Source organism: Notamacropus eugenii, chromosome 4 (genome assembly GCF_028372415.1).
Source record: "Notamacropus eugenii isolate mMacEug1 chromosome 4, mMacEug1.pri_v2, whole genome shotgun sequence".
In the NCBI taxonomy this organism is placed as follows: domain Eukaryota; kingdom Metazoa; phylum Chordata; class Mammalia; order Diprotodontia; family Macropodidae; genus Notamacropus; species Notamacropus eugenii.
The window spans coordinates 3242075-3268385 of record NC_092875.1 but is presented as its reverse complement, the minus strand read 5'-3'; the positions used below and the strand labels follow the sequence as shown (position 1 = coordinate 3268385).

Below are 26311 nucleotides of genomic sequence, written 5' to 3'. Positions count from 1 at the left end.
AGGAGAAGAAGCCAGAGTCATTGAGATAGTAGTCTTGGCCTCAGGATTTCCCAGCCTCGTGGTGGACTTGTGCTATGCCTATGCAAACAAAGTCAGTGTTCCTCAGAGCAGATGGTAGGGGGGTGGAGGAAAATGAAGGGATGTTCCTGGAAGGAGCTGGGCATAGGGTCCATCTGGGGAGCATCCTGGAGAAGGTAAGGGGTTGGTAGGATTGAGAGTGATCCAGGAGGGGAGGAGCATGCAGTAGTTGGCCAGACTGAAGGGGGCAGACCCTTGCCACAGGCTAGGGGCTGAGGGCACCAGACAAGGTTCTTGCTGTTGTAGCCAGGATGACTTCAGGAGATAGGCCCTTGAAGCAAGAAGGCAGGAGAGGGGGCTGTGGCCTGAGTCTGGGCAGAAGTTCATGGGAGGGGGGAGAATCTACACCAGGGTTCTGACAAGGAATAGAGGATGGGGCAGACCTGGGATATGAAGGGGTGGCTTAATGTGGGGAGAAGACAGGAAATGGAAGGGGATATGCAGGCTAGAGGCCAAGGCATGAACAGATTGGGGGATGGGATAGGGTAAGGTGGTGATGGGGATGGTGGGAAGAAGAAATCTGGGGTGTGATTGCCAGTTCCTGAAGTTTGCTCTGATTTCCATTAGAGCCAAGGAACCTTTCCCCTTGAGGGGTGGAGACAAAAGATCCCATGCAAAGGGGACTGGATTCAAGTTAATCCTGGTCCTGGTGATATTAATGCTGCAGTGTTTTCTCCACCCTGGATTAGAATCCTGGATATACACTGGGCCATGAAAACTGTTATGGAATTATCTTCTGCACCACAACAGGAGCCTTGTAGTCTCAGATGACTGTGATCCTTCTCTCCCATTTCTGGGTTCGAGACAGCTGTCCCTGCACCTGGCTTCCCTCCCTGCCCACCAGAGGGGAGTACTGGGCAAGGGTCACTGCAGGACTCTGGATGCCTTCTGGAGACCCCTGATCTGGTCATCCCCAGGTCTGGTGCCCTGATGACTGCTGGGAAGGTCATTTGTGCTGGACCCTGCTTGTCTTCCATGCTGTTGCCCAAATCTTCCTAGAAAGCTTTGGTCTGATCACACGACTCAATAAATTAGTTTATTCTACAGTTTTTCTCCCCTCTCCTGTTAATTCTTAGGCCCTCCCTCTGTTGATAACCTCCAATTTATCCTTCACATAGCTTGTTTGTATATAGCTGCTTGCACATGCCCTCCATTAGACTGTTATCTCCCTGAGAGCATGGACTGCCTTAATTTTATTTGTATCCCCAGCTCTATGCACTGTGTTTGGCACATAGTAGGTACTTAGTATGTTTATTGACTGACTCAGATATTATGTTATTTTCAATCAGTTGGTTTTGATGAATATTTTTTTCTTCTTTAAAAAAATTCCTTGTTAGATAGCTTTCTGGGAGAATGTAAGGGATTTTAAAATAAAACAAAACTACAGAATTTATTTTAGAAAGATTTCTTTGATAACTTTGGAGAGAGCAGTTTCAGTTAAATCATGAAGTTGGAAGCCACATTGCAATGATCAGAAAAGAATTTTTCCATGTTGTTTTCTAATACTTTTTCAATGATTGAATTATCGTCAAGGCAAATCAAGAATTTTTTAAATTATTTTGTGGTGGTGGTGGTTCTTTCCATTCACAAGCTAGTAACTGTGTGTATTGTTTGCTTGGCTCTGCTTATCTCAGTCTGCATCAGTTCATGGAGACCTTTCCAGGCTTCTCTGTGTTCAGAACATTCATCATTTCTTCTACAGTCAAATCCCATGGCATTCATTTGTTGAGCCATTCCCCAATTAGCGAGCATCTTCTTTGTTTCCAAAGAAAAAGTATTTCTATAAATTTTTTGCTGCATCATGGGCCTTTCTTCTTGCTTTTTTTTTTTTTTTTTTGCTTCTTTTTGCTTTCTTTTTTCTTTGGGCATGTGCCTAAAATTGGAATCTCTAAGTCAAAGAGTACACACATACTACTTTCTCTGTATAATTCTCAATTGTTTTTCTAAGTAAAATTATATTCATCAATCTATAGCTTTACTCACAATGAGCATCAAGCCTGCTCATCTTTCCATAACTACATAATATTGACTGCAAAGGGAAACTCAGGGTTATTTTGATTTGCATTCCTCTTATTAGTGGTCCCATAGGCATATTAATAATTTTAGGTCTCTTATTACCAGGCTTATAATCTGGGTCTAGGGTCACCCAGCTAGTCAGTGTGTCAGAGAATTTGAATTCAGGTCTTCCTGACTCTTAAATCTAGCACTCTGTCCACTGTGCCACTTAGCCCTCTCAGTATAATTGGTTACCTTTGTAATCTTTTGTATTTTCCCAAACTCAGAGGATCTCTGGTATATTCTGATGACAGCATCATTTTTATCTCTGTTGATCTTCACCCACACTGTTTGGTTCCTAGACTTCCTCACATGAGTATAGCTCAGTATCACCGTTCCCCTTTTACTGGGAGGCAGCATAGGGTTAGGGGAGTCTGACACTTACTGGCTGTGGGACCCCACGCAGGTCACAGCTCTCAGGTGCTCTCCAGACAATGGCTTGGAACTCTAAGTTATAAAGATGGTACAGCCTGTTCAGTCATTTCAGCCCTGTCTGGGTTTGTGACCCTACTTAGGGGTTTCTTGGCAAAGATACTGAAGTAGTTGGCCATTTCCTTCTCCAGCTCATTTTACATGAGACAATGGAGGCAAACATGGTTAAGTGACTTGCCCAAGTGTCATACAGATAGTAAGTGTCTGAGGTTGGACTTGAATTCAAGTCTCCCTGACTCCAGACCCAGCACTCTATCCATTATGCCATCGAGTTGCCCCACAGCAGATATAGCCTACTTTAGGTAAAAGGGGCTCCCTCTCTGGAGAGTTCCATATACTAATGAAATCAAAACCATAGGTCCAGTCCCAATTCCTGTCTTAGCCCTTTTTTATCTATCTTGTTTATGTTTAGTAAGATGTAATACTCTCTCTAGAAATAATTCCCTAATTCCCACTTCAATTGTTAGGACAGGGCCCCAAAGGGAAGCTGACTTCTCCCCTCAGAATTTTAGAGGTGACCCTGAAAGCCTGGAGGTTTCTAGTTTCTGTTTACTGTTTTATTGTTACTGTAGTTTCTAGTTTACCGTTTCTAGTACTGTTGCTCAGTAGCCCCCATCCATGGTGCTCCCCATTGATTATTAAGCAGCCAGAGTGAATTCAGTTTTACAAAGGGATATATCCTGAGGTGGTACAGGAAAAATAGTATAAAATATTCCCCTCAAACCAGAGTATAGTCTCCCAGTCACAAGATCGCGGGCCTTAAACGTAGAGAGCTTATTCATGGCTCTTGGTTATCGGAAGTTCTTTTTTTTTCCCTTTGTGGAGTTCTTGTGAAATTCCCTTTGGCTGTAGCTCTCCTCTGGGTTCTGGAGTTCAGGTTCTCCTTGAGAGTCCCAAAGTTGCCTTCCTTTGGTGGGTTTAGTTTGTCCTTAATGAATCTCTCAACTCCGAAGGAATACAGAGGTTCCTCTCCAGAGACACCACCACTGAGGCAAATAGGAAGTTCAAATCCTCCAATTGTTAGAAGTTTACAAGTTTGTCGTCTGGCCACTAGAGAAGTGGAAAGATGGAGATGGTCCTCGCTGCTCTAGCAGGGACCACCACTAGACTGGCTTGTTGACGTGGTCTCCTGCTAGAATCTCAACTCCAGTCTGGCCCCCTACCATAAACATGGGCCCAGAGGTGTGTCAGTGAGTTATCTAGCATTTACTAACACCTATAGAGTATCAGGCACTAAGTATACTAAGCACTGGGGATACAAAGAAGGGTAAAAACACAGCCCCTGCCCTCAAGGAACTCACATTCTGATGGGGAAAAGAGCAGACAAATACCTATGTATGTAAGATCTATGTGATGTAAATGAAAGGTGACGTTGGAGGGAGGCACTAGCCATACCAGATCCATCAGCCAGTCCCAGTATATTTCCAGTGGGACATCATTCCATGATCCATGTGCTTCATTTAGCTCTTCTAGATTTTCTAATTTGTTCACACCTCTGTTTACATTTTAAGTGATATTTTGGTGTTTCTATCATGGGATTCAAGTAGCCACATTTCACTGATACCTGTGAGATCAAATTGGTATTTAGACTCGCAGTTCATTGAATGATGCATTTAACTGAGATCTGGAATATGCTGCTACCTCACAGGAGGGGGGCAAACAATATCATCCTGGGATGCAGTTCAGTAAAGATCTCACATTGAAACTAGCAAAACAGAGAGAAAGGAATTGATTTTCCTAGTAGCCTAGTATGAAATAACCACTTCCAGGACTTTCCTTAGCATGGCATAATTGCATTAGAGAAGGTGTGTGCTCTATGAGCAAAGCACAATTGGAGCAGCTCAAAAGAAACGCGAGATGTGCAAATTTAGAGACATCTCCGCTCCAAATGTTCATATGGACTAGTTGAGCCCAAATTTTGATAATACTTCTCTGATCAGCCACAGTTGGAAACACTTACCTTGAGCTGACATAGCTATGTCATTTTGTTCTTCTTCAAGCATGAAGGACAGCAACTAAGTACTTGTGCCACCATGTGGGAATGATCCTCAATGCTGCCACTGCAAGGGACTTGTGGCCAGTGGACCTGAATCAACACCTCTTTCATCCTACTATCTATGAAGTGGAAGACAGAAGATGGAGAGGCTGGGACTAGGTACTTCACCTTCTCCCCAGTTTCCTTCTCCAATTTAGAGGGAAAGGTGGCAGAAATAATTCACGTAGATCCTCAGAGTATCTGGAAAGGAGAGGAGTCTAGGACAAGGTGAAGGCTTTCTGGAAGTATCTACTGCATGCCAAGCACCATGCTAGGTGCTGGAAACAAGTACACATAATTTCTGCTGCTAACAGCTTCCATTCTCATGGAGACAAGGACATATGTATTATATAAAAATATGGAAACATACACAAAATAGACATATAAGTAAAAATATACAAAAAATATAGATGTAATATATACACAAATATGTTACATACAGAAAACCAAACCATATTCCAAGTCGTGAGAAGGTTGGGAGCAGCAGCTTGGGGAGACTTCATATAGCTGATGATACTTGAACTGTCTTGCAGGAAGACAGGACTTCTGAGACTGAGATGAGCAGAGAGTGCACTCAAAGGCATGGGGGACAGTCCATGTAAAGACAAGGAGGTGGGTGGTGAAGGTTCTTGGAAGGGAGGGAGCCCCGTTTGACAGAAACATAGAATGAGGAAGGGGAGTCATGTACAGTGAAGCTGGAAGGAGCCTGGGACCAAGTTGTGAGGGCTCTAAATATTCAAGTGAATGTGTCCTTTATCCTCCAGGCAAAGGAAGTCAATGAAGTGAGTCGGGATATGTTATGGTGCCATCTTCTCCAGATGGGCTTCTCAGTTCTGTGGTGAGTGGACTGGAGGAGGGAGAGCCTGGAGGCCACTGCCATCCTCTGGGTGAGAAGTGGGTCTGCAAGGGGACAGGAATTACAGCTGTGGAGGCAGAAATGGCAAGACTTGCCAACTGATTGGTTATGTGGGGTGAGAATTTGGTTTCTGCAGGCCCCACAGCTGGAACTGCTTCATCTGAAGTCTCTCTTATCACCTCTGCAGAACTTCATGGAAATCTGCCTCTGGGATGTCCCAGGGGACTCCCTGAGCTGCTTGTTCTGGGACCTGGACTGAAGAGGGCAGAGAAGAGACACTACTGCAAAATTTTTTTAAATGGTTCTTTCCTTGACCTCTTTGGGGGCATATGTCTAGTAGTGTTCTCACTGGGTCACAGGGATGTGTTCTTTTGGGATTTTCCCCCCAAAGACTTCCAAATTATTTTCCAGAACACAGACATCAATTCAGTTTCACCAAGAGGGTGCCTTGAGCCTCTCTGTCCACTGCCCCCCCCCCCCCCCCCATTTGCTCTTTTCATCTCATCTCATCTTTAGCAGTTTGATGGGGGTGGGGTGATACTTCAGAATGATGGTCTTCAAGCAAAGGCTGGATGACCACTGGTCAGGTGTGCAGACTGGGCTAAATGACCTCTGGCATCCCATGAAAATCAGTCTGTCAAAGTGCTTTGCATCTCACTATGCTAGACAGCTCTGTGTCTGTTATTAAGAGAGGTAAAGGTGTACCTCTGAGTTGTTTTAATTTGTATATCTCTGATGAGCTGAGAATTTGAATACATTTTCAGTTACTTGCTGATCATCTGTATTGATTCTTTTCCAAGGACTGCTCAGTCACATTCCTTGGATATTTATTTACCTGTAAGTGTATCAAATCCTTCTATGCTTTGATTGAAGCATTTTTACCAGACCTGGATGGAAGGGACAGTTCCCCTGAGAATCACCTGCAAACCTATAAAGCTAGAACTCAAGCAATGGCCTGGGGTCCCCACCTATATGACTGGGACACACATAACTAGCCAGGGTTTCTGTGATCCTCCAAGGAAGAACACTGCATCCTTTGGTGTTAGGGAAGAGGGCACACTGACACAGGAGACATACAGCCTGAATCCCAGGCAGGGGGCTGGTGGAAGAGGCAGGAAACAAGTTGCCAACTTCTTTCTTTCACCTAAGCAGAGGATCTGGAGGGATACAACTGCAGTGAAAAGATAAGAGAGTAGGGCACCAAAGAGCAGTGCTTATGATGCACATCCAGAGTAATGAAGACTATTATTACTTGTGGCCACAAGGCAAGAGCCAAACAACAGAAAGACAGTAACCTTGTGTCACAGACACTCTTATTCTAAGCGGGGCAAGGCTACTTATTTATGGTGAAACTGAGAAGTCAAATAACATTTTGAGGCTGGTATAGAGTTGAAAGACAAAAGGGGGAATAGTATGATGCTGGGAGAAGGAGGTAGAAAATCTACAGACGGATGAAGGGGCAATCATCAGGGCAGAGAGACCCAGTGAGAGCTGCAAGGTGACCAGGTCTTCCTTTTCATTGTTCCACATGCATTCAGCATAAGTTTCCAATCAGAAAGAAAATTTTTCCTCTAGACTCTTTAGGATGGTAATGACTAGTCTTCCCGAAGAGCTTTGCAGCAATGGGAACACAATAGGAATGGACTAGAATCCTGATTCCATTAGGGTTTTCTGTATTACAAATTTGAGGGTGCGCAGGGTGTTTTATGCTCCATATAAAACCTGCTTCCTAGTCAATTCAAATTGATAAACATTTATTATCCATCAACTGGCTACACAGAACTGTGCAAGGTCTTTTTTTTTTTTTTTTTAACATTTTTCCCTAGCATGAATTCTCCGATGAAGAGTAAGTTTTGACCTCTGACTGAAGGCATCCCCACATTTATTACATTCATAAGGTTTCTCACCAATATGAACTCTCTGATGTAGAGTAAGTTCTGACCTCCATTTGAAGGTCTTTCCACATTCATTACATTCATAAGATTTCTCTCTAGTATGGATTATCTGATGTACATTAAAATGTGAACTCTGTCTGAAAGCCTTCCCACATTCATTACATTTATATGGTTTTTCTCCAGTATGCACTCTCTGATGTACAGTAAGGCCTGTCCTCAAACTGAAGGCTTTCCCACATTTATCACATTCATAAGGTTTCTCTCCAGTGTGAATTCTCTGGTGCTGAGTAAGGTGTGAGTGCCATTTGAAGGCCTTCCAACATTCGTGACATTCATAAGTTTTCTCTCCAGTATGAATTCTCTGATGTACAATGAGTTGAGACTTCTGGCTAAAGACTTTCTCACATTCTTTACATTCATAATGTTTCTCTCCAGTGTGAATTCTCTGATGTTGAATACATTGTGAGCTCTGTGTGAAGGCCTTTCCACATTCATTGCACTCATAAGGTTTCTCTCCAGTATGGATTCTCTGATGCTGAGTAAGTCCTGTGATCCATCTGAAGGCCTTCCCACATTCTTTACATTTATAAGGTTTTTCTCCAGTATGGATTCTCTGGTGTCCTTCAAGATGTGAGCGCTGGCTAAAGGCCTTCCCACATTCCTCACATTTATAGGGTTTCTTTCTAGCATGAATTCTATGATGTGGAGTCAGTTGTGAGACTTTAGGCAAAGCCTTCCCATACTCATCACATTTATGGGGTTTCTCTCCAGTATGAATTCTGTGAGGAGAAGTGAGGAGGAATCATAGTTAAAAGGGTTCCCATATTCATCATGTAGTTTCTTTTCATAATACATGCTAAGATAACCAGAAGGATATTATAATGTAAGTATTTCACACATGCATTGCTTAGGATATCACTTCCTGGAGCAGATTCTGTTACATTTGCATAGGTCTGAATAGCCCCTGAAACTCTCGCTCTGGGTAATCACATTTATGGAGAACTCTTTCCTAAAGACACTGTCCACTGAAGAAAAGGGATTGGCCCTAGACTGAAAATGAAGCCATGCTTGTTTCTCTTGTGGCCTCTCACTTGATTAGGAATTTTTATTAGGAGAATTTCTACTTGCCTAGACTGGATCTCCTCACCACACCAGTTCCTTTTTAACTGCTCATTAGGTGCTGAAGCTTCTGTCCAGTTGGAGAAACAGGGATGATCCTTTGGGAGCTGTTCAGGTGATGATTCTTCTGAATAAGTGCCAAACTTTGAAGCTGACTTCTTCGGTTCAGGGATAACCTCTGCATCTGTCAGGGAAGTATAAAAAAACCTTCAAAACCCTTTTACCCTGGCTAGCAGAAAGGTAATTTCTTGCTGTCTTATTTCTGTCTTCTCTCTTCTCCCTGAAGAATCATGGTCAAAAGGTAAAGGTAAAGACATAGGTAAAGGTAAAGTCACAGATAAAGACAACTAAGACACCACCATTTATTTACATTGACTTTTGTACTTTTTATGTAGTTGTCAGTGGTTTGTCATTCTTATTATTTACAAAGTTTTACTAGTGCATTCACATTTCTTCCAAGTTGTGACAGATGTTAAAGGCAGATGAAGATGCTCTTACAGGCCTGACAAAAACAAAGGGTTTTTATATCATTACAATGTTAAATAGCCACTGGAACTTAGGTGACAATCTGGGAAGTAAGATCCAGTATTAATTCCTACAATATCACTGAAAGTGAAATTTAAGAGTCTTCTTTTCTTACCTCTCCTAAAAACAATGCTTACAAACCCTAACGATGAGCTTTAATTTAAAGCTTTTCAGAGACAATATCATGAATAATTTGTAGGTGAAATAAAAAAATCTTGGGATTTTTTTGGAGAGTTTTATTCTAAAAACATTCAGGTTATTTTACTTACACTAATCATGAGATTTATGTGCACTTTTAACATGCACAAAAGGCTAATGATTTATAAATTTTGCTAGCACAATATTTAAAAATGAGCACATGAATATTATTCCTACCCTGTTTTTTCCCCATAAGTTATATTTGTAATAAAGCCATAAAGAAAACTATATTACACTGGGTTAATATACCCCCAGATGCTGAAAGATCAGTCTGAGGTTCAACACTCATTTTATTGTGCTTGGGTAGTTTTAATAAAACAAAGTGCCTATACTGCATCCTCACCATGTTTAGTAAGCAATAGAACATTTTCCAAGGAGAAACAAGCTTATGAAATAAGTACTCCCTTAGCAACAGTGCTTTCCCGGAAGGAAGAGCATTATACATTGTCTTTCCAACAAACTTTGGTACAAGAAACTCGATAGGAGAAGTCTGGGAGATGTAGGAGCAGTCATGGATGTGGTTCGCTCCTCACCAAAAGCCATTCCTTTAAGGAAGGGTATTTTCTGTCCATGGAGAAATAAGACCAAACTTGGGTATGACTTGCTGAAATATGAACTTTTCACCTGGCTAATCTGACATTCAGTCATTGTTTAGTCATGTCTGATTCTTCATGACCCTATTTGGGGTTTTCTTGGCAAAGATACTAGAATAGTTTGTCATTTCTTTCCCCAACTCATCTGATGGATGAGGAAACCAAGACAAACAGGGTTTAGTGACTTGCCCATGGTCACACAGATAGTAATTATTTGAGGCTGGATTTGAATTCAGGTCTTCCTGACTCCAGGCCCAGTGCTCTCTACACTGAGCCATCTAGCTGCCCTAGGCTGACTTACACAGCTCATTTTATTAAACCGTTTGGAATAAAACAGCAGATATGCTTCTTTTTTAGAATTCAACAAGATTTAAAAACCCAAAATATATTCAACTTTGTTGCTCTTGATTTTAGAAATTCATCTTTTGGAGCAAAATAGTGCCATGGCTCTAGCAGCAAATAAAAGGAAAGGAACAGTGAACACTGAAAGGTCAGTGGACAGAGAAGAATCATCCAAAATACACTCCATGGTTTGTATACCACCTTTTAGATTTCTGTCTTTGTAAATGACCACTTCGATAACTGGCAATCTGCTCTCAGTTGAGTCTCACAAGGAGATCCATGGGCATGTTGGCTTCTCATTTTGTTCCTGACTAAACAAGGAGCCCCAAAAGTCTTAGTGTACTTGTGAGCTATTAAAGCTAATCGAGCTGAAAAAGACAGTAAGACTTTGGGACATTACAATATGACTGGATCAGTTCCTAAGCATTTCTGCTTCTTCACAAAGCTCATTTAGAATAAAAAACTGTTTATTCAAACAAGTTCTTCAACTTGATCTGGAACTACCATGATGTGCCACTGTTCCCATCACACTGGACAGACCAGGATGATCATCTGCCACCCAGCCCCACAACTGCTGTCACATTCCTTTGTAATCCTGAAAACAGTTTACTTGTATCTTTTCAAAGACAGCTGGGTGGCCCCGTGGATAAAGCGCTGGGCCTGGAGTCAGGAAGAGACTCCTCTTCCTGAGTTCAAATCTAGCCTCACATCTTTACTAGCTGTGTGACCCTGGGAAAGTCACTTAACCCCATTTGCCTCAGTTTCTTCATTTGTAAAATGAGCTGGAGAAGGAAATAGCAAATTGCTCTAGTATCTTTGCCAAGAAAACCCCAGACGGATTCATGAAGAGCTGGACATGATTGAAACGACTCAGTAGCAAAGCATCTTCTAATCATTTATTTACTGTGGTATGGCTCTTAGCCTGACAGTTCCTAATATAAATTGGATACTAAGAATAATAATTACATTTTAGTGGGAGTGATTTTCCTCATTCTGTAATTTCTCTTCTTACTCTAGCTACACTGATTTATTTCATGTAAAAGCCTTTCAGTTTCTTTATGATGGCAATTTTCCATTTTTGGTCCATTTGTGATAAGGCTCTATTACTGGTTTGGTTGTATATCACTCTCATAAGCACAGAAGTGAAAGCTTGGTAAGTTTCTGAGCTCTCTTGTCTCAAAGCTTTTTAAGTGATTGTTTATATTTAAGTTCCTTTTTTCCAGCTGGAGCTTCCATGGGGTAGGATGCTTGCCAGTTTGCCCAGCCATTGTTGTCATACAGAAAATTCTTCTCCAGCAGTTTGTGTTCTTGGGTTTCAAAGAATCCCAGAACCCAGAGTTCTCTGGGACTTTGGTGGCCATCCAGCCTCTACCTGAAGACTCCAATGAAAAGAAAACTACCACCACCAGAGACAGTTAATTCTACACTTGGATAGCTGTCACTGTTTGACAGCAAGCCTAAATCTGCCCCTTTAATCCTGACATCAAGTCATCCTGGTTCTAGCCTCTGGGGCCAAGGAGAACATGTCAATTCCTTTCAAATACTTGGAGGCAGTGTGGTTTGGAGAACAGGGCATTGGACCTTGAGCTTGACCTTGGATACTTACTAGTTGTGTGCCTTGGAGCAAATCAGCTCTCTGACACCCAGCTTTTTCATCATTTAAATTCATGGATTTGACTCAAATGTACCTTTTAGGTCTGATTCTTCTCATCTTCAGGCTAAACATATTTGAGTTTTTTTAATCAGTTCTTTTCAGTCAGACCCCATATGATATGATCTGAAGGTCTCTCACTATACTGGCTACCTTTGGGACACATCTTAATTTGTGGCACCCAGAACTAAATACAGTATTTTAGATGTGGAAAATATGGCAAATATGGGGCAAGAAACGAGTGAGGGAAATGATAAATAAGTCTTCATTTCAGAAAGCTGTATCTCTTTCTCTATGGCTCAAGATACTATTGGTTTTTTAACTGCTACACCATACTGTTGAGTCATTATGAAGGAGTGGTCTACTCAAGTTCCCAGAGCTTTTTCAGATAATCTGCCATCTAACAGGCCTCCCCCATCCAGTAATGCGAGGTTCAGTTTTTGAAAGAAAAAGGGAAAGGCTTTATCAAAATTATTCCTCCCGAATTCTCTTTTACTAACTTCAATTCCTTTTCGACCCTAATTCTGTCATTCAGTGTGTTAGCCATTTCCCCCGGATTTCAGTTATCTGAAAATCTGAGAAGCATACAATTTGTTCCTTCATGCAAGTCAGTTTTTTTTAAAAAAAAACGTTAACTAGCACAGGGTCAAGCAGAATTTCCCGGCAACCAAATTGGTGATGTCCTGCCAAATTTCATTCACCTATTAAAGGCCCCTCTGAGCGTGGTTGTTCAACCAGCTTTGAATCCAACAAATTGCACGACCATTCAGACGACATCTCTACATCTTCTCCATGAGAAGAGGAAAAAATATTTTACTAAATGCTTTGCTAAACTCTAAGAAAACTACATCTTCAGCATTTTCTTGACTTACCAGTTTAGGGATTCTGTCAAAAAGGGAAATAAGGCTATGCTAACACAAACTGCTCTTCATGAAGTACTGCTGGCTCTTGGGGATCACTGCTTTCTTTGGCTACAAGGTCACTGCCATGTCTTTCAGAATCTTCTAGAATATTCACAAGAACTTAAGTCAAGGTAGTTAGCCTATAGCACATTTTTTTTTAAACTGGGAGGACCTTGACCTTTCTCCAATTTTGAGAAGCCTGTCCAGTTTTCAGTATTCTTTCAGATATCACCAGAAGGAGCTCAGCAATGACTCAGCCACTTTTTTCAAGACTCAAGGAGGCAATTCGGCTGGGTCAAGTGATGTGACTCCACCAAGGTACTTTCTCACTATCTCACATGTTGAACAACTGGCTCATGGGTTTTCTGTCTTCCTTATTCCGCTGCTCTAATTTTCCTTTTTTCATCAATCCCAAGTATTTGGTAAGTATTGCTTTAGAATATTGTTTTAGATAAGGCAATGATAAATCTTCATTCTCTACCCCTCCTTACTTACCTGAAAATTCTCAACTTTTTCTTCTTTCAGATGAATCCCCCTCCCCTCCAGTTATCTTCAGTAACCCCCATATCATTTGGTCTATACGGCCATAAAATTGTAAAGCGTTCTTGATAGTTTCATCATTTTTATTGTTATTTAGCACAACTCATTTGTGGAAAATGAAATCTTCTCAATCATCTTTCTGGTTTTTTTTATTAGTAATGCATACAACTACTATTTTTTTTTTAATGAATTTATTTACTCTGTTACGAAGTCTCTCCATTTCTTTGTTCTTTCTCTTGGATTTTCTAAGTAAACCATTATGTCTTTGACTAGGGATAACACCCCTCCTTTTCGCTGATGCTTCACTCCCTTTTTTTCTCACAGCTCCCTGCCACAGCTAATGTTTCCAACACTATGTCAAGTAATAAATCAGAAAGGAGTTACCTTTGCTGTATTCCCTGCAATACTTGGGGAAGTGTGCGATATTTCTACTTCAGAATAATACTGGCTCTTGGTTTTAGGTACATGTTTTTGATCATATTTAAGACTGAAAACTCCACGCCTATGCTTGGGGGGGGAAGAGAGGTTTGAAATAAGTAGTTTATTTTATTCAAGCCCTTTCCAATATCTAGTGACATTATCATCTGGTCTTTATTTTTATTATTTCTATTTTTTTGATGCAATGACTGCATCAAAGTTGCATTTTTTTGATGCAAGGATTGCATCCCTGATACAAAACCAACTTGATTATAACAAATAATCATTAAAGAAATTAATTGAGGGGATTAAAACTACAGCAAAGTAGGAGGCCACAAAACAAGGACACAAATGTCACTAACAAAAGGACAACAGAAAAGGGAAATGAAAGGAGGAGATTCAAATGATTAGGATAAGGACAAATTATCTGGGAAAATGTCTAAGATAAAGAAGCAAATCTGACCTCTCTAAGTCCTGTTGAAATGAGCCCTGTGATGGGAATATGGCTGTCAGGGGTGAATCTTATTAAAAAGAAACAGGAGAGGTCAAAGAGGGAATGGGTGCTCAGTGTATATTAAAGGAAGGGAAGGGAATGAGTATTTATACAGCCCCTACTATGGGCCAGGCACTGTGCTAAAGCACTTTTATAGATATTATCTTATTTGAGCCTTAGAACAAGCCTGCAGAATAGGTGCTAGACTTATTTTACAGTTGAGGAAACAGAGGCAGAAAGAAGTTAAGTCACTTGCTGAGGGTCATGCAGTTAGTAAGTGTCTGAGGCTGGATCCGAATTCAAGTCTTCCTGGCTCTGAGCCTAGTGCATTACCCAATGAACCACCATCTGCCATGTTACGTGAGGAAATGGGAGAGGGAAGCCTGGTGGCAAGTATGTGGGTGAAGATCAAAGGAAGCAGAAACAGAAATGATTTTATCACTGAGGTATAATACAGACTGGTTAGACAGAAAGAAAAAACAACAGATAAGTTTGAGAAGCATAACAAACCTGGTTCAGAGGTATGACATGGTAATGACTTTGTCCTTTTCCAGTTGTTTCAGTCATGTGCAACCCTTCATGACCCCATTTGGGGGTGTCTTGGTAGAAATACTGAAGTGGTTGGCCATATTCTCTTCTGGCTCCTTTTACTGATCAGGAAACTGAGGCTAACAGGGTTAAGTAACTTGCTCAGGATCACACAGCTTAAGTATCTGAGGCTAGATTTGAATTCAGGTCTCCCTGACTCTAGGTTCAGTGCTCTAACCACTACGCCACCTCACTGCCCAATAGAAAGGACAGGAACCTTCAATTAAATAGACATCTTCTAGAGTTTTCTCTCTCAGCCAAAAGCTGAGCAGCTAATCTTTTGATTTGTCTGAAAGACCATTTCATCCTTCTAAAAGAAGGTAAACAGGTTTGAGGAGCACATCTCTATGCTCCAGGAACCAATAATGTAAAATTCTATTTTGGACAGGATTCTCACTGAACAGGAAGAACTGGGTACTTAGGGTATAAATAATAGGGAAAACTGGGAAGAAAAAAAGACTTCTGTCCTAGAGTCTGTGATGGAAAAGGTGATGGAATCTGCAAACCATCTTTTGGGTGGTCTAGATTTTTGGAGGAAGGATTTCTAGGTAAGAATGAAAATGCTCTGAGGAAAATCAGCCTTGACCGCTGCCTGAAAAGATCAAAGAGGATGGAGTGGAAACTCACCAACCAAGCAAGATTTAAAAAAAAAAAAAAGGTACAGAAGATGGAAGGAAGGGCAGGCAACACTGGACGGCTGTAAGAACATGGGACTGTCCTGTAAAAATAGTGTCAGAAGGGCTAAGGTAACAAAAAAAAATTTTAGCTACATTGGGAGAAAGATTAAGGAAGATCAAGACTGCTGTTTGGCTCAACAGGATGACAATAACTGACAAGAGAAGAGAGAACTGATTGGTTCCTTCTGTAGTTTGTACTCTTTGGAGACTTGTCAGGGGCACCAGGAGGCTTTGACTGGCCCAGTTACACATATGTCAGAAGCATCTCTTGAACTCGGTTTTCCCTGAATCCAGGTCCTATGCTCTATCCACAGAAGAGGGGGCACTAAGACACAGGAAATGATGTACAGATTCTGTCCTTGTTTGGAATGGGATTTCTCCTTTGAATTGTTTCTTCCTTTTGGGTACTGTTGTGTGGAAATGCTGTTATTGGTGAATTTGTTTTGTATCCTGCTACTTGATGAAGCAAAAATCTTTCCTTTAGTTCCTTTGTTGATTTTTTCTAAGAAAACCACTATGCCACCAGCAAAAACGCAGAAATGTGTTTTCTCTACGTCCATAATTTGCCTTGGATTTCTTTCCCTTTCCTTATCATTAGTAGGTCTAGAACTATGTCAAGTAATCCCAAGAAAAGGGGGCATCCTGGCTTTACTCTTGAAATTACTGGGAAAAATTCTAGTCTTTCCCCATTGCACATAAAGAAAACCAGGTTTAGTTTTAGCTATGTACTTTTTAAACCATATTATAAAATTTTAAAAGTCCTTCAATGCCCCACCTGAGGAGGGTGTTTTTGTTTTTGTTTTGGTCATAAATAAGAGCTACTGAGAGCTCATTAAGAAGGGCACTGGAATGGTTAAACCTAGTACGACATCATTATTTTCTGGCAGTGTCCTGGATGCCTGACCCATTGCCTTTGTCTACATAATGTGTCACCCATGAAATGTCACAAAAACACATCACTTTTGTATATCCCCCTCTGGACCTGCACCCAGAGGCTCTTCCCACCAGTTCCTAGGCTTGTCCCATGGGTTCATAGGTTTCTTGCCTTGTGAGTTATATTTTCTTCATATACGAAGCTCCCTCACCTCTACATTTTCTTCTCATTTCTTCTGAATGAAGCAGACGCTTCCCCAGATCCATGGCAATCATGGGTCTCGTTCCACAATCTGAGGGTCACCGTGAAGATCAACTTTCCGTCTTGGTGTTGGACTCTCTAGGTCACTTTGTTTAAAGCCCAGCCTTTGCGACCCTGCGCTGACACCTGAGGCCTTCAGCTTCACAAATGACTCTGTTCTGGGAGGTCGTCTCTGGTGAACTTTCGGGTACTTCGACAGCAGCGATCCATCTTCCTACACTGCGGCATCTCCAGTTTGGGGCTTACACGGAGGCATTTGTCTCGCTCATGCTTCCTTTCCATTTTCACAGACTTTTGATTGGATTTGCAAGATGGCAGTCTCACATTTCTGTTGTGGCTCAGTGGCCTCTCTTTTCCCTTCTCTCTGCTGACCGTTCGTCCACCCTCCAACCTTCCAATCTAAGTCAAGATTCCTCTCTGACTCGTCCGCGGGCTCCTTCCAGTTCTGAGGAAGATATCATCACCCAGGAAAACCGGAATGTGAACAAGTAAGTGTTCCCGAGGGAGGCCAGACTAACTGAGGGCATTAGCAACAGGTATGCAACATAACAGACACATATGCAGTAAAAAGCAGCAAACCCATGCAAATCACTGCAAACGACCTGGTCATGTTCTCACCGCTCAGGTAATACACCCTTTACCCTCTCTGTCATGTCATTTCTTTCCCAGGGGCAGCTAGGTGGTGCAGTGGATAGAGCACCAGTGCAGGAGTCAAGAGGACCTAAGTTCAAATTTCACCTCAGACACTTGACACTCACTAGCTGTGTGACCTTGGGCAAGTCATTTAACCCCAATTGCTTCATCCTGAGTCATCTCCAGTCATCCTGATGAATATCTGGCTTCAGATGGCTCTGGAGGAGAAGTGAGGCTGGTGACCTGCACAGCCCTCCCTCACTCAAAACAAAGTCAAGTACAAGTCATGTCATCATTTCTCTGATGGCATGGTCTTCTTCGGCAACGAAGGATGAACACACACATTTCTTTCCCAGCTGAGTATCTTCTCATTACCCCTGGAGAACCACACCCACCAGCTCCCTATCTTTCCCAATGTGTTTCTCACTTACCTTGCCTTACCAACTACCTTCTCTTTACCCAAGATACACTGCCTCCTTGGGTCCTTTTCCTCCTTCAATCTGGATCTCCTTTTTTCTCTTTTAGTTCAAATCCACCTCTTTCAAGTTCTCCCTAATCTGTGCTTCCCTGGTTCAGTCCCTGGCCTTCTCCCAAGGCATCTTCACAATTCCCTGATCTTCATTCAGCCTCCCATCCTTTTCCTTCTCTAGCCCCATAATCTTCTCCTAAAGCCTGAGGTCAAAAGCAACCTGGCCACATAGACCAAAAACAACATAAATGGTCACACCTCTGACTCAATGAGCCCATCCCCTATGGAAGTGACTGAAAGGAAATGAAAACCTCAGTCTACAGACAAGTGTTTGATGGGCAGGTTATGGCTAAACAAAGTTTGGCCTACTCGAGCATTCAGTGACTGGCTTGTCACTGAAAAGCACAGACGTAAGGGGGATGGACAGTTAGTCATAGAGAGGGGAAGAAAGCAGGATCAGAGCATGTGCAATGATTATAACTAGGGAAAATAACCTTTAGGGGCGGAGCCAAGATGGCGGAGTAGAAAGACGCACATACACATAGCTCTGAACCCACAACCCATAGAATGGCTACAGGGAAGTAACTCACGGCGAATTCCGCACCCAGAGGCCACAGAACATTGGAGCGAGGGAGATTTCTGTCCCAGAGAGACCTGCAAACCTCTCGCCGGGGGGTCCTTCGCGCTGCGGACTGGGCGCCAGGACTGGGAGCTGAGCGCAGCCCTGCCGCAGCCGCGGCACCGAGAGGAAAAGATCCGAGCAGGCTTCACAGACAGGATCTCCAGCGGCCACACGGGTCCCTCCACCCACAGAGGGATCTGCAAACCTCTCGCAAAAGGTCCGTCGCGCTGCAGACACAAAACCCAGCCCAGACCTGCTGCGGCCACAGCTGCAGCACCGAGAGAAACAGATCCGAGCAGGCTTCAGGGACGGGATCTCCAGCGGCCGCACAAGTCCCTCCACCCACAGGTGACAGGGGTGGGTGAGAGAGTCTCTTTGGCGGGTCGAGAGGGGAGTGGGGTGCCCCCATAATTCAGGCCCCCCCCGGGAGGTAGAAGCTGAGAGGCGGCTGCAGACAGGGGCTCCCCAAGCGGGCGGGAGCCTGAATCCATTGCGGAAGGTCTGCGCATAAACCCCCTGAGGGAACTGAGCCTGAGAGGTGGCCCTGCCCCGATCTCAGCACCAGATCATAATCTCATACTGAATAGCAGCCCTGCCCCCGCCAAAAGCCCTGAGGCTGGAAGCAGCATTTGAATCTCAGACCACAAACACGGGCTGGGAGGATCAGGAGGTGAGGTGGGTGTGAGGAAAATATTCAGAGGTCAAGTCACTGGCTGGGAAAATGCCCAGAAAAGGGAAAAGAAATAAGACTATAGAAGGTTACTTTCTTGGGGAACAGGCATTTCCTCCCTTCCTTTCTGATGAGGAAGAACAATGCTTACCATCAGGCAAAGACACAGAAATCAAGGCTTCTGTGTCCCAGCCCACCCAATGGGCTCAGGCCATGGAAGAGCTCAAAAAGAATTTTGAAAATCAAGTTAGAGAGGTAGAGGAAAAGCTGGGAAGAGAAATGAGAGACATGAAGTCAAAGCATGAACAGCAGATCAGCTCCCTGCTAAGGGAGACCCAAAAAAATGTTGAAGAAATTACCACCTTAAAAACTAGCCTAACTCAATTGGCAAAAGAGGTTCAAAAAGCCAATGAGGAGAAGAATGCTTTCAAAAGCAGAATTAGCCAAATGGAAAAGGAGATTCAAAAGCTCACTGAAGAAAATAGTTCTCTCAAAATTAGAATGGCACAGATGGAGGCTAATGACTTTATGCAAAACCAAGAAATCACAGAACAAAGAGAGAAGAATGGAAAAATGGAAGATAATGTGAAATATCTCATTGGAAAAACAACAGACCTGGAAAATAGATCCAGGAGAGACAATTTAAAAATTATGGGACTACCTGAAAGCCATGATCAAAAGAAGAGCCTAGACATCATCCTTCATGAAATTATTAAGGAAAACTGCCCTGAGATTCTAGAACCAGAGGGCAAAATAAATATTCAAGGAATCCACAGAACACCGCCTGAAAGAGATCCAAAAAGAGAAACTCCTAGGAACATTGTGGCCAAATTCCAGAGTTCCCAGGTCAAGGAGAAAATACTGCAGGCAGCTAGAAAGAAACAATTCAAGTATTGTGGAAATACAATCAGGATAACACAAGATCTAGCAGCCTCTACATTAAGGGATCGAAGGGCATGGAGCAGTATATTCCAGAAGTCAAAGGAACTAGGACTAAAACCAAGAATCACCTACCCAGCAAAACTGACTATAATACTTCAGGGGAAAAAATGGTCTTTCAATGAAATAGAGGATTTTCAAGTATTCTTGATGAAAAGACCAGAGCTGAAAAGAAAATTTGACTTTCAAACACAAGAATGAAGAGAACCATGAAAAGGTGAACAGCAAAGTGAAGTCATAAGGGACTTACTAAAGCTGAACTGTTTACATTCCTACATGGAAAGACAATATTTGTAACTCTTGAAACATTTCAGTATCTGGGTACTGGGTGGGATTACACATGCACACACGCTCACATACATAGAGACAGAGTGCACAGAGTGAATTGAATAGGTTGGGATCATATCTTTAAAACAAAATGAAATCAAGCAGTGAGAGAGAAATATATTGGGAAGAGAAAGGGAGAAATTGAATGGGGCAAATTATCTCTCATAAAAGAGGCACTCAAAAGACTCATTAGTGGAGGGATAAAGAGGGGAGGTGAGAGAAAAACATGAAGTCTACTCTCATCACATTCCACTAAAGAAAAGAATAAAGTGCACACTCATTTTGGTAGGAAAACCTATCTCACAATACAGGAAAGTGGGGGATAAGGGGACAAGCAGGGTGGGGGGGATGATAGAAGGCAGGGCATGAGGAGGAGAGTGCAATTCGAGGTCGACACTCATGGGGAGGGATAGGATCAAAAGAGAATAGAAGTAATGGGGGACAGGATAGGATGGAGGGAAATATAGTTAGTCCTATACAACACAACTATTATGGAAGTCATTTGCAAAACTACACAGATATGGCCTATATTGAATTGCTTGCCTTCCAAAGGGAAGGGGTGGGGAGGGAGGGAGGAAGAGAAGTTGGAACTCAAAGTGTTAGGATCAACTGTCGAGTAATGTGCTTGCCACTAGGAAATAAGAAAAACAGGTAAAGGGGTATAGAAAGCTATCTGCCCCTACAGGACAAAAGAGAAGATGGAGACAAGGGCAGAGAGAGATGATAGAAGAGAGAGCAGATTGGTCATAGGGGCAATTAGAATGCTTGGGGTTTGGGGGGGGAGGGGATAAAAGGGGAGAAAATTTGTAACCCAAAATTTTGTGAAAATGAATGTTAAAAGTTAAATAAATAAATTTAATAATAAAAAAAAAAAAGAAAAAAAGAAAAAAAAAAAAAAAAAAAAAAAAAAAAGAAAATAACCTTTACACCCAGAAGAAAAGGCCAGAGACACCCAAAAGGCCTTTTGATTACTACTGTTTATAGAACATACATGTGTGAAGAGAATAACCTGATGAAGGGGAGATCACAGAATGGCTGCCCCAATGCTCAGTCTCATCTAAGGCATAACCAAGGAGGGACATGCCAGGAGAGTGATTTGCTGCAGGGAAGAGGAGGCTCCCAGGAGAGCTGCCTGGTCAATCATTTAGAAGGGCTTCCCCCACAAGAGACCAACTGCTGGTCACCATGACTCACCTGCACAGCTGCTCTGGGGGACATCTCGCTCTGGCATCCAGGGGGCTTCCCCTCTCTCCAACTGGCAGATCACATCTGGCTTGGAAAAGGCCAGGCCTGTTCATTGAAAAGATCTGTTGTCAGAGAACTCCCTCCCCCTACCCCAGATCTCCTCCCCCACCCCGAAAATAGAGCATGCTAGGAATACCCACAGGACCACTGAAGGATGTTCTAGATCTGGCACCTGGAAGCAGTGAGGAACGGACCCCTGGAATGGAGGAATGGAGCTGGGCTCAGAAAGAGACTAGGTCATTTGATCCAATCCCTGCTATTCAAGATATCTGGGATGAGAAGGGAGGATATGGAGTGGGGAGGCCTCAGGGACACCACAACCCAGCTGCTAGATTGTACCTGTCCAAGAACACTTCACCTAGGAAGAGGTAAGAAGGTAACCCTATAAGCTCTCTCTAGGCCACAGAGGGATGGAGATTCTCTAATCTCTGGATGCCAGATAGTAGCAAACACTCACGAAATCCCACAGCACTAATCAAGAGTAAAGAAAGCCCCCCATGGGGCAGCCTGCCATCCTCACCCAGGTAGATGAGGTTCCTGTAGTTCTCCAGCATCACCTCCTGGTACAGCTCCTTCTGAGAAAGGCCCAGCTGCCCCCACTCCTCTAAGGAGAAATCCACAGCCACATCTTGGAATGTCACTGATTCCTGAAAAACCAAATAGCTGAGTAAGGACTTGCTCAGGGACTATCCTTCCAATGGCCTGGGGAAGCTGACACTGTGTAATCAGGATTAGGAAGGCAGTGTTCCAAGTCCTACATTTATGGAGGCCTACTGTGTGCAGAGCTTGTACGAGATTCTTAATGATGCGACCAAATGAGAATATTGTCACTGCATTTCTGATGAGCTGACCTTTCTGTTTAACAAAGCTGGGAAGCGGGATCTGCAAACATTCCTCATCATCCCCGCTGTAAAGATGAAAAAGAAGAACCCAAGAATTCCCAGCATCTTAAGGTCTGGAAGCGGCCTTGGTAGAAGGCCACCTGGCCCAGCCTCCACCTTCTTGAGTGTCCTGTCCCTGCTGTCTCCAGTCAGGGCCTTCCAGGCTCCAGGGGAAGGTCCCCATTGAAGGGCAATCCAGAGGCGCTGACGTGGCCTACTCCACTGCCCAAGAGCTGGAGCCATGGACGAGCCTTCCTTGCCTCATGCTCCATTTGCCACTCTGACGCTAATGGACACAGACAGTGCAAGCCTCTTCTCCCTTCCACCAGAGAGTCCTTCAAATACTTGAAGGCAGATATCATAGCCCCTAAATCTTTACTTCCTTCAAGTGATCCTTGAACGGCATGTTCCTGAGGCCCTGCTCCCACCCCAACAATGATCCAAGACCTCCTTCACCTCTGATCACAATAAATGCACCACCATATCTGGTCTGATGAAAGCAGAGGCCACAAGACCATTACATTCCCAGGCCCAGATCCAGGACCTGCCAACGCAGCCTATACAGATCTGACCCAGAGAAAATTGTCCCCTGAGTTGGTCACTACCCCAGGGGGTAGTCAGTGAGTCCAGTCAGAGCCCACACTAGCTGGGGGCCTCACAGCCCTCACTCAGGCATAGGAGATGGCTCATTTCTCACTGGGTGTGCACACTCATGCCAATCAACTTTCACATGACCGTGGCTACCTTCCCAGAGATAGGTCCCTGCCACAATATGGAGACATCCCTACTTTCAGAGTGCTAGGGGTAGGCCTGCTGAGGGGATGTACACTGCCCTAATTGTCCTACCAGCTCTTGAGCCATTGACACAACCAAGCCCTCATGATGACGACATTTTAAGATCTTAAACATGACATTTACTTATCAATAAGACCAAAAATATTATAGATACTAAGAGAATTAGGAAACATAAACAGTTCCTTCTCCCTGAGCTCTCTGCACTCTTGGACGCTGTCAGTGGCCCTCTGTTCCTTGGTATTCTCTTCTCTCTGGATTTTCAGCACACCCCCCCCTTCTCTCCTAGTTTTCCTCCTCCCTCTCCAGCCCCTCCTCCTTTGTCTCCTTCACTGGATTCTTACCCAGCTCACAGGCTCTAACCCCAGGCATCCTTCAGGGGTCTGTCCCTAGCCCTCTTCTCTTCTACCCCACCCCACTTCACCTGGTGACCTGGTCAGCTCCCATGGATCTATTTCCCATCTTTATGTTGAGAATTCTCCAATCATCTCTAGCTCGGTCTCTGTGCTGAGCTCCCATATCCCCCATCTTCAAGTAAATGTGCAGTAGACATGTGAAACGCAACGTGTCCACACCGGGATTGGTTCTGTCTCCCCAACCCCATCCCTGTCTGAGGGCATCCTCTTCCTCCTTCCCCTCCCACCCCCCAGGCTCCGGACCTAGGCATCATCTGGGATTCCTCACTCCCACCCGGGACTCGCTCACCCCGCAGCTTTCACGGGACTTGTCCATTTCACTAAGTAGGTGTCCTGTCCATTTCACCTCTGCCACATTTGGCAACATTTCTCTCCTCTGACCCTGCCCCCACCCTGGGGCAGACCCTCATCACCTCCCACCTGGCCCAGGGCACGGGGTCACCCCCTGTAACCCACCCTCCACTCACGCACCCAAATGATTTTCCTCAAGGGCAGGTGGGACCACGTCGACCCCACTCAATCCTCCTGGGTCTCCTTGCTGCCTCCCCGGGATGGAGGATGTTGTTCAGTGGTCAAAGCTCCCTCCCTGCCAAGTCCCTCACCCCGCTGTTTCAACCCTCGACATCAGCCACTTGGCACACTCGCTGAGCCGGTGACCCCAGCCCCTTGCCCTTCCACAGCCAGACTCCTGGCTTTGTCTCTGGCTGTGCCCCATGCCAGGCATGCCTACCCTCCCTATCTGCCTTCAGGCTTACTTCCAGGGGCAGCTAAAACCCCAAGGCTGACCCAGGGCTGTCTGCAGGTGGTCTCGGCGGTCTCACCCCATAAACTGGGCGCTCCCTGAGGGCAGGCCCTTGCTCACATTCTCGGGGCTGGGCACCCCCAAAGTCCGTCCCCCTACCCCTCGTGCCTCCTTTGAAGCGCAGCCCCCGAGCTCGGCAGGGAGTTCCCAAGCCCCGCCCCCTTCGTGCTCCATTCCCCCCACCTCAGGCTCACCTCCCGGGAAGTGGCCGCTGAAGGCCGGGAGGCCATGCTCCCTGCAGGGCTCGGGAACGGTACGGACGCTCTACGCAGGAGCGGCGCTGAGGGACAGGGAGACCCAGAGGAGCTGGGAGGGGGAGGCCCGCCCCGCCCACTGCAGGCCACGCCCGGGTTCCTCTTTCTGCCCTGCCAACGGCCAGGCCTGCCTCTGCTCAGGCGGGGTGGCACCGCAGGGCGGGGTTTGGCACTGGAGCTTCTGATTGGCTCCTACCCCTCCCCGCCCCCTCTGGCCGGACCAACCCTCGCATTCTCTTGGGCAGCGGGCGGGAGGGGGCGGGCCTGGGTGTGCGCCAGAGGGAGCGGAAGCAAAGTCTTCAGACTCCGCCCCCCACGCAGCTCCGAGGTGCTTCCGCCACGCTTTCTGGGAATTGTAGTTCATGGAGCGGGCGGCTTCTCTTCTCCTCCTGGCCCCCAGGGCCCTCGTGCAATCCGTGCTGGGATAGGGCCGCGAATGCCCTCCCTGGGTGCCCTTCCGTTTGGTCGAGGCCCTCGGTCCCCCTGTGCGGGAACGACCCCCCGCCATCTCTCGGGTCTCGGTCCATTTCAGACCTTCCTCCCCCACTGATGGGGTGCTTGTGCCTGGACCCCAATTCCAAGATCACGTTTCTCCCCAGCTTCAGAACGCTCCCTGACCGTGTCCTCCCGGCCCAGGACACTAAGCCTGCAATGGCTCGGGACTGAGCCGCAGTGAGCCCATCTCTCCCCATGGCAAGAACCAGCTGCCCTCTGCAGAAGCTCTCCTGTAGAACCAGGACGGTCTCCTACCCGCAGAATGACCAGGCATGGATCCCCAAAGTTATGATCTTGTGAGAAAGAGAATAAGGTTTGTTCGTCCTCCGCGGAAGGAAACTTTTAGTAGCTAAGTGACGGGAGGGGCGTGCTGCTCAAAGGCCTGGCGGGAGTGCCCACCCTGGCGGGAGTGCCCACCCTGGCGGGAGTGCCCACCTTGGCGGGAGTGCCCACCCTGGCGGGAGTGCCCACCCTGGCGGGAGTGCCCACCCTGGCGGGAGTGCCCACACACAGGGGAAGCTGAGGCCAAGGCAGCCCCTCCGCTGCGCTTGCTTCATGACCTTCGTGCCTACTGACACACCGGCATAAGAGGGCGCCTCCACTTTCTGATCCTGGGATCTATGTGGGAGCACGTCTGGGAGGAGGGCACCCCAAGGACCGTTATGGGATGGAAGTGTCCTGACTAAGGGCAAGTCCGATCGCCCAAACGATTTCAACTTGTTTTTGCTTCTCCACGGACGTGCCCGGCCCGACGTGTAACCAAATTTGCCTTTCTCTGCCCACTGTCTTTGAATTATTTTCATGAGAATGGTATGTTTCAAACAATACTCAATCCAGAGATCAAGCTATCAATGTCGCTTTTCAAAGTTATCTTGCCACAGACATAACAGACCCAAAATACACCTCTCAGAAAGCCCATTCCCTGGTTTCCAGTAGTGAATGATGCCTGTGACCAAGGTTGCCTGGCATCACCCAATTAGCATATCTGCCAGGCAATCCACCACTTTTCCTATTTAAGCTTTAGCATCATTCCTGTTAAGTTGCAAGTTCCCTAAGGAGCTCTGCTCCCATATTGGCACTACAATAAACCTTTGCCACACTGATGTAAAGAATGATTGAGTTTGTGAATCATTCCAGCCTATGCTGTCTTGTACTCTGGTCTTTGGGGGGTCCCTGAACCACTTGAATGGCATCACAATCATGCCCATTCCCCTCCTCATCTCTACCTGATTCCC

General features: G+C 44.9%; 1 protein-coding gene and 1 long non-coding RNA gene across 2 annotated transcripts; both read right to left on the bottom strand.

The window, feature by feature from the left end:
• Positions 1–4988: 4988 nt before the first annotated feature.
• LOC140502795 (uncharacterized) lies at positions 4989–24763 on the bottom strand. Its single transcript, XM_072606803.1, has 5 exons — positions 24522–24763; positions 21957–22083; positions 21386–21481; positions 8480–8654; positions 4989–8130 (listed from the first exon to the last, which is right to left on the bottom strand). Exons 1-5 carry the CDS (start codon positions 24555–24557, stop codon positions 7266–7268), a joined length of 1299 nt encoding a protein of 432 aa, XP_072462904.1. The 5' UTR covers positions 24558–24763; the 3' UTR covers positions 4989–7265.
• Positions 8809–21379, bottom strand: LOC140502810 (uncharacterized). Its single transcript, XR_011966575.1, has 2 exons — positions 21113–21379; positions 8809–18127 (listed from the first exon to the last, which is right to left on the bottom strand). It is a non-coding gene; the product is annotated as an uncharacterized lncRNA (long non-coding RNA).
• Positions 24764–26311: the final 1548 nt, after the last annotated feature.